Source organism: Thunnus albacares, chromosome 5, assembly GCF_914725855.1.
Source record: "Thunnus albacares chromosome 5, fThuAlb1.1, whole genome shotgun sequence".
Lineage (NCBI taxonomy): Eukaryota > Metazoa > Chordata > Actinopteri > Scombriformes > Scombridae > Thunnus > Thunnus albacares.
In genome coordinates, this window is record NC_058110.1 from 33,164,812 (window position 1) to 33,173,377 (window position 8,566).

Here is an 8,566-nt window from a genome sequence, read left to right on the forward strand (position 1 = left end):
AAACCAGCTGCTACAGTCTTATCTTAAAAGAAACTAAACCACAAAAATATATTTTTTTGTATCTCACCTATTTCAACCTTTTAACAGCTTGTGAAAACATCATGATAACAGAGATGTTGTGTAGTGTTAGTACCTGTATTAAATGATTGTTTATTTAATTCTACTATATTACTATATTATGTCCTTTAGTTTATATTCAGATAACTGACGTCAAAACTATTTAACTATTTAAACTATATCAAGTGGATATCTGACACATTTACAGTCTTTTTAGCATCAAATTCCCTCTTTGTGTTTCCTCGGACAGTGTTTCCCTGTTGAGCTGCAGGTGGAAGTATAGTAACAAAAAGAGGGACTTTGGCACTAAAAAGACTGTAACGTTGAAAGATATCTACTTGATTTGACTCATTTGGACGCTGAAGCTTCATATTAGCTTCAGATAAACTTTTAAAGACATGTTTGCACAGAGGGAGGACTGTGGATTTTGTCCTCCATCACTTCCATTATAAGTGTATTTTGATATTCTAATGGTCAGTATGAACAGGAGGAATGATTATGGCAAGAAAAACCTATTTTAGTGTTCATTTGGGCTCCTGACTGCTGTTTTAAGAGAGACTTGAAAGATTGTGAACCCGTCCTTTAATGTTGTTATATTGAAGGAAAGAACATCATTCTAACTTGTTGTTTTCTTTAAACTCAGTTCAGTGTTCAAGGATCTTTGGTGTTATTTTTATATTTGTTATCAGAGACACCTGTTTCATTCTCATACAGCAGTTCATTGACCTGTTTTATGTGTATATAAAGACGAGAACTGAGCGAGACGTGTCAGACTGCATCTTGCTGTCTAAAGAGGTGATATTTCACAATGAGGCGTGCTGCAGCTTTTCTGGCGTTGCTGCTCTGTCTGTACTGGACGAGGGCTCAGGGTGAGAGTGGAGGGGTGACAGAGAATGATGTCACTCAGACTGAGGTTCAGTCTGAGATCCTGGGTGTCAAAGCAACCAGTGATCAGACTAACATCATCCCTGATATCTGGGCTGAGCTGAAGGAGCTGAGAGACATGGTGATCCAACACAGTCTGGAGCTGAGGAACAGCAAGAGCAACATAGAGAAGCTGGAGCAAGAGAATACAGGTTCATTCATATACTGCTAAACAGATTCATGCAATGTTCACATATTCATTACTTTTAAGACTAATTTACTGTTTTTATCCCAGCCATACAGGCCAGACTGACAGACAGTGAAATCAAGAATGCAGGTAGATATTTACATTTTATTAAATGATATATAATTCATTCATGTTTGTGATGCTTGTCCTGTCAATCTGAAGAGTTAAATGTAACCAAATCTTTAAGGTGTTTACTGAGATTAATATCTAAGATTCAAAATGGACCTTTTGGTAAAAAAAACCTTAATTGCATTCACAGTTTTGGAGGCCAGAATGAACGCCAGTGACAACAAAGTGGAGCAGCTCGAGAGAGAGAACACAGGTAAATAAGTAAAAATGACCTTTTATGTTAGAAAACATGTTGTTTTAAAGTCTATCAGATGTGAAGTCCAAAAGTGATGAAAGAAGGGTAAAAAGAACTATTTAGCAGAAAAAAGTTCAACATATTGATAAAATTTTACATGTGGATGTTAATCTTAATTTATTTCCTCCTCTTATGAAGGCACAGGTAGGCCTACATAGTAATCAAGGAAAAAAGTGAAAACTGCTCACCATTGTCCTACTTTACAGTAAGAGTTTTAAATGTGTTCACAGTGTTGGAGGCCAGAATGACCGCCAGTGAAAATTTGGTTGAGGAGCTCCAGAGAGAGAACATAGGTAAGCTTAAAAAAATCAAAGTGTGAAAACAAACTGAGTATATTATGTTAGCAATGAGAAAATACTTAGTGAGGTTCAAATGAGGGTAAGTTTCATTAATAATGTTTGGTGGGAAAAAAATAAACATCACAGAGCACAGATAAAAAACAAAATCAATAAAAAACAAAAATAGCATCGTATGATAGAAATATAAACATATTTAGTGAGAAAATGATCACAATAGAAGGTTCATAATTTACCTTTTTGTGAAAAACGTTACAGTTTTGGAGGCCACAATAAACAGCAGGGAAAAGCTGGTTTTATTCATGCAATTATTACAAATTACAAATTGTCATGTCATTTTACACTTGACTGTTGATTCGACTGTAAATATTTCATTATAGTAACTAGAAATGTGTTCACAGATTTGAAGGCCAGATTGAACACCGGTGAAAAAGTGGTGGAGGAGCTCCAGAGGGAGAACACCGGTAAGCTGCAAAACACACAACTACCAGTTTATTAGATACACATACTGGTATTTCAAGAAGCTGGAGACAGAAAATAAAGATTCATTCACATAGTGCTAAACAGATTCATGCAATGTTCACATATTCATTACTTTTAGGACTAATTTACTGCTTTTATCCCAGCCATACAGGCCAGACTGACAGCCAGTGAAATCAAGAATGCAGGTAGATATTTACATTTTATTAAATGATATATAATTCATTCATGTTTGTGATGCTTTTCCTGTCAAGCTCAAGAGTTAAATGTAACCAAATCTTTAAAGTGTTTACTGAGATTAATATCTTAGATTCAAAATGAACCTTTTGGTAAAAAACTTTCAATGTGTTCACAGTTTTGGAGGCCAGAATGACCGCCAGTGAAAATTTGGTGGAGGAGCTCCAGAGGGAGAACACCGGTAAGCTGCAAAACACACAGCTGCCAGTTAATTAGATTCACATACTGGTATTTTAAGTTCCAGTTATGTATTTTACCTCCTTTACAATAAAAATGATGAATGTGTTCACAGTGTTGGAGGCCAGAATGAGCTCCAATGAAAACGAGGTGGAGGAGCTCCAGAGAGAGAATGCAGGTGAGCTGCTTATATCATGATTAAAAAGTCAAAATGTCATATTACAGTAGCAGTGAGAATGGCAACGGTAAATCGAGGGTCTTCCTCTGTGCAGCAGGATGCAGAGTGACATGAATACAGTTATTAAATGAGGCAGAAGTGACATTTTGCAGCTGTTTTTGATGTGAGGAAAATATTCTCTCTATGTGTGTCTCCCACATTCACACAGAACGACCAAAGGTGGCGTTTTCTGTCGGCCTCACTGATGCAGGACATGTTGGACCCTTCAGTACTGACATCACACTTCAGTTCAGTAAGATTTTCACCAACATCGGCGAGGCTTATAACCCATCTACAGGTACGTACACCTCTTTCACCCACTCACACTGATTTTATTTGAATTATTACACAATCTTATAGATTTATGATCCAGCTCATCATTTTTTCTGGAATTTTCTTTTCATGCATAACTTTTATTGCATCCCTAGTTGTCCAAGTGTGGAATATCTCTCTTGAAATTGTCTCGCCATTTTTCCATTTCTTTCCTTTTTTGTATTTCTTGTCTTCTTGGTAGGATAGTTCTGGGTTGGAAGCTCTTATAAAGCTCTTTCAGATAAAGTATGTTATACTGGGATGTACATGATGCCATTATGGTGAAGGGACTTTCTCTTTTACATAGTTTGCACATGTTTTAAAGTATTATGTAGCTATTTGTATTCTATTTGGCAGTCGTTTTTTATTCTAATTGGTTCTTCTGTGAAAGCTTTGATAGTTTTCACTTGTATTTGGTTTGGTTTGTGTCTTCACTGAATTGACTCCTTGATTAGATTTCTAACACAGTCTAACATACACAGACTTGGCAACAAATTAGACTTAGACACACACGTATAAAGCCTGACAAAAGCAATTAAAAGACTGAATTCCTCCTTTGTTGCAGGTGTCTTTACAGCCCCAGTCAGAGGAACCTACTACTTCAGATTCAACGCGTGGGAAGTAGGTGATACAAAGTTAGTAGGAATTAAACTGTATCACAATGACAAGCAAATTGCTCTCTCTTATGATAGAGCTGTTAGCCATGGTTATGCCACTGGGTCTAATGCATTTGTTCTTCAACTGGAAAAGGGAGATGTGATCTATCTGGATCTCCAGACAAACTGCAGTGTTTATGATGATTCCAAAAATCGTACCACTTTTAGTGGATTCCTACTTTTTGCTATGTGAGTTCTGTTATAAAAACACCCACAGCTGATTGCATGAAGTCTCAACATTACAGTATTAAAAATATCAAATCCAAATAATCTGTTTGTGTGTATTTTTGTCTGGTTACATGAACATGACACAAGATGAAAAACTTCTTAACTGACAATATGAAACAACCTCTCCACAGTTTAAAAAACAAGTTACATTCTAGTGTTTTGTTTTTTTTAGGAAAAAATAAAAATAATTAAAGCTGCAAGCAGCGTTGGTCAGGACCTCGCACTCTGGCCCGTCGGGATCAGATCAATTTGCTTTTTAAAAATGAGAGACATTTCTTACAAGTTTGATGCCTTTACTTTGAAAGTTTGATTGACAGGATGAGAATTTTCTGCAGGGCGAGACATGTCTGTCTTGCTCACACCTGCGTCATCAAAATCATGCAAGTTTTGGGCCCATTCACTTGAATTTCAATTAGTAAATTGAAAACTCTTGATGAGTTTGTGTGTAAAACAAATTAATTTCCTAATTTTCATTTGTAGTTGTTTTTTGTGTGTAATTTGTACTGTAATTTGTTGAAACTTAAAGATCTATGTTATTTAATGTTTGTGTTGGTTAAAGGGCTATTTTAACCTTTGATGGGTAACTGTTCGTGTATATCAGTAAACTGAATAGGGTATTGTGCTCTTGCTCTGTTCTTTGAATAGATGAAGAGGGAGTTGTTAACTGAATTATATTGGTACATTAAAAATATGGCGTGCTGTGCTCTTGTATTTTTTCTTTTTGAAAGTTGGGAGAGCAGCATTGGTGTCACAGTAGTACAGAAGCCCACTACTACAGAGCAACCTGCAGGTACAAGATGTGAGAAAAATCAAATGCATACAGTTTAGGGTCATTTTATGGAAAAAATCATTTTAAACAGGTGAATTCAAATTCCTGATGTGTGTGTATCAGTAACCTGAATAGGATATTGTGCTCCTGCTCTGTTCTTTGAATAGGTGGAGAGGGTGGTTAGCTGTATTATAATAGTACATTAAAAATATAGCGTACTCTTGCTTTTTTTTTCTCTTTGAAGGTGGAGAGAGTAACATTATCCACAGTAGTAGTAGTGGTGTCGTCTCCCTCCTTAATGATATGTACCTTTGGTTTTATTTGAGTTTCATAACACTACAGTATTGTACAGTACTAATCAGTTGTTGGCTCATTAGTTTGTTATTCACATGCACTAAAATTCAGTGGGGGGATCCCTAGTCCCCCCGCTTAAAAAGTGGCCTGACTGAGGCTATATTTCACGCTATATTTCCCAGCCTGAATGATTTTCCCAGTCTGGCCCTGAGTCGTGATAATGGGAACTTCGTCCATCCTCTCATTTTGGAAATGTGGAGTCTTATTTTACCTGATATGGCCTCTGCTGACTATCTCTGTCCTCATCATATCAGACAGGGCAGCAGGATCTATAGCTGCTCCCTTGATGGACTCACATTTTTTTTAAATTTATTTATTAGTTTATTTGTCAGGGATGATGCAAAAAACATTGTAACAGGTTAAAACAACATGACACAGATGTATTACATGTAGGATTTCTAGCCAAGGCTAATTTGCAACACCTGTCCCTGGTTAGGCTTTTCTACTTAAAATAGGCATAACATATCAATACCAGAAATACATTAATTAAGTAAAGCTCATAATAAATAGTGACATTCTCAATAACAACAGTATTTACATCACATAACAATCAATTTACATGTGTTGCATATGTGTGCACATGTGTATGTTCCTTAATTCATGGCAATGATATAATATTTATCGGTGTATGTGTCCGTGTACATACATGCATAATCTGTATTAATGCATGTATTTTTATCTGTATGTACTTCAGGACATGTTCTAGTTGATGGTGTCTGCAGGCTGTAGAGTAGTAGAAGTGTATGTTGTGCTGGTTGTGCCTTCACCTGCAGGCAAATCTAAAACATACGAATATTTGATAGAATTATAGCAAATGTGTGTCTGGATTTGGCCATATTGACATAAGTTACATAACTGCAGCTGTAACATACAATAAACTCACCTGCTGCAGGCTGTGTTTCACTGCAGGTAGCTGGAGTGCTTGATATGATGTTAGATGTTGTTTGAACTGTAGCTGTATTCAAACATACAGAACATCCAGACTGTTACACCACTGCAGTCCTTTGTGTCATTCTACTGCATATAAAGTAGCACTGTACAAATAAACTTTATTTCATTTTACTAACACCTACATTTAATTAGTAATAAGGTGTAACTGTAACATTCAATAATAATAATGATATTAATAATGACAACATAGCAGTGTATTATCAATTACACAGAGACAACAAATATCTGGCTGAACTGACCTGCTTCAGAGAGTGGAGTAGATGGGAGATCAGATGTAACTTCTTCAGCAGCTGGAGGCTTCTGCAGATGTTTCCTGAGTGCATCTGGACAGTTATAGAGTAGATATTAGCCTGTTACAAGCAAACACATGTAGCTGCAGAGTAGACAAACAACTGCTGCAGCCTGTTGCACCAGCTGTATGTAAATTCAAACTTAGTTATAATGTAAATTATTACTAAGTTATGATTTACTCAAAGAAAAGCTTGCGCCACGGAGATAAGTTACAACATTACTCTGAGTACCTAAATATTTACACACATTTCTCTAGGGTAGGTGTCAATCAAAATGTCACAGAATTATATCCACTAATGGTTAAGCAGCAGTTTTTCTGCCACACAGAATCATCATCTCTCATTAATTGCTGCCATTTAGCAACACAGTAATCCAGTAGAGACCTAATTTATTAATATGATATTTCAATATCGATACAGGTTACTACAATGTGCTACGATGCCAAATGCATAGCTGGTGCAACCCTTTGCAGAAATCCATGTTTTTATGGATATAGCGTTAGCCATTATCACTGATATTGAAGTTAAATTTAGAGTTAAAGTTTATTTATTTAAAGTATGAAATCACACCAGTGTGTCTCAATACACTTTACGTCAGTAAAACAGTGTTAAAAGTATCAAACAATATTAAAAGAATCAATGAGGGACAACACAAAAAAAAGATAAATAAATAGAATGATAAATTATAGAAAATTTAAAGAGGGTCCAAAACACAGAAAACCATCTGAAGTAGCCCATCATGTGACACATGCATGCTATCACATATAGATATTAGTGAGACAGTCTAGCTGTTCAACAGCCTCAAAAACGCACCCAGAAGTATAGGGCAATACAGAGAAGCACAAGACCCAGGTGAGTTTCATACAGACATTAAGGGTGCAATACACAACATTCATCCACCACATGGCGCACCAGCGGACTGGGATGAGGGAAAAGACTATATCAAAATCACACCAGTGGTCTTAAGGCAGGTCATATGATTGCAAGAATAATATGTTTTGAGTCTAGATTTAAAGATTTCAACAGAAGTAGATTCTCTGATTGTAAGAGGTAGCTGGTTCCAGAGATAGGGAGTTCGGTAGGAGAACGCTCGATTGCCTACTGATTTTCTCTTGATTGTAGGAAAAGTTAGATATCCAGTATCATGTGATCAGAGTGCACGAGGGGGAGTATAAGGGGTGATGAGGTCAGAAAGATATGATGGTGCAAGCCCATGTAGTGATTTATTACTAAGCAGAGAGCAGATTTTTGAGATATTGCAAAGATGGAAAAATGCAATCTTGGCGATTTCCCTAATGTGAACATTGGATGAGAGAGCTGAGTCAAAAATAACACCAAGGTTTTTAACCGTGAAGCTCTGGGTAATTATGCAGTCCCTGAAGTTTTGAGTAAGGTCTGTAAGAAGAGGGAGTTTGAATTTTGGGCCAACAACTAGCATCTTAGTTTTGTTGGCTTTTAGTCACAACATTTTTTGTGACATCCAGTTTGTAACATCGACTAGGCATAATTCAAGGTTTACAATTTGTGAACGATTATCAGGTGTGATTGGTATGTAAAAATTTGATAGCATAGCTGCAGAAAATTTCACCAAGAGGTAGCATGTAGACAGAAAAAGCAAAGGCCCCAGCACAGAGCCCTGCAGTACACTGGAGTTAACTTTAGGTTATTCAGATGTAGTATTTTTAAGTGAGACACAGTGAGTTCTGTCAGATAGATAGGAAGTTAGCCAGGAAAGCGCAGAGCCACAGTTGCCAACGTAGCTCACTCAGCAATTTAAAAGAATATTATAATCGACAGTATCAATTGCTGCATTTAATTCAAGAAAGATAAGAACAGAAGAGGAGTCCAAATCTGAGACAAGCAGTAGGTCATTTACCGCTTTCATAAGAGCAGTCTCAATGCTATGGAATGATCTAAAGCCAGATTGAAAAGGTTCGAGTTGACTGTTGAACAAGAGGTAGTCGGTTAGTTGAGTGGAAACAATTCTTTCCAGGACAGGGGAGATTGGATATCAGTCTGAAGTTATTGATAATATCAGGATCAAGGTTAGGTTTTTTGAGCTGAGGT

General features: G+C 36.6%; 1 protein-coding gene across 1 annotated transcript; it reads left to right on the top strand.

Annotated features, from left to right (window-relative positions):
• The first annotated feature begins 638 nt into the window (after window positions 1-638).
• LOC122982313 (cingulin-like) lies at window positions 639-4,100 on the top strand. The gene is made up of 9 exons (XM_044351500.1): window positions 639-1,133; window positions 1,217-1,258; window positions 1,428-1,490; window positions 1,763-1,825; window positions 2,230-2,292; window positions 2,455-2,496; window positions 2,838-2,900; window positions 3,109-3,237; window positions 3,817-4,100. The coding sequence occupies exons 1-9, from the start codon at window positions 866-868 to the stop codon at window positions 4,098-4,100; spliced, it is 1,017 nt and encodes a 338-aa protein (XP_044207435.1). The 5' UTR covers window positions 639-865.
• Window positions 4,101-8,566: the final 4,466 nt, after the last annotated feature.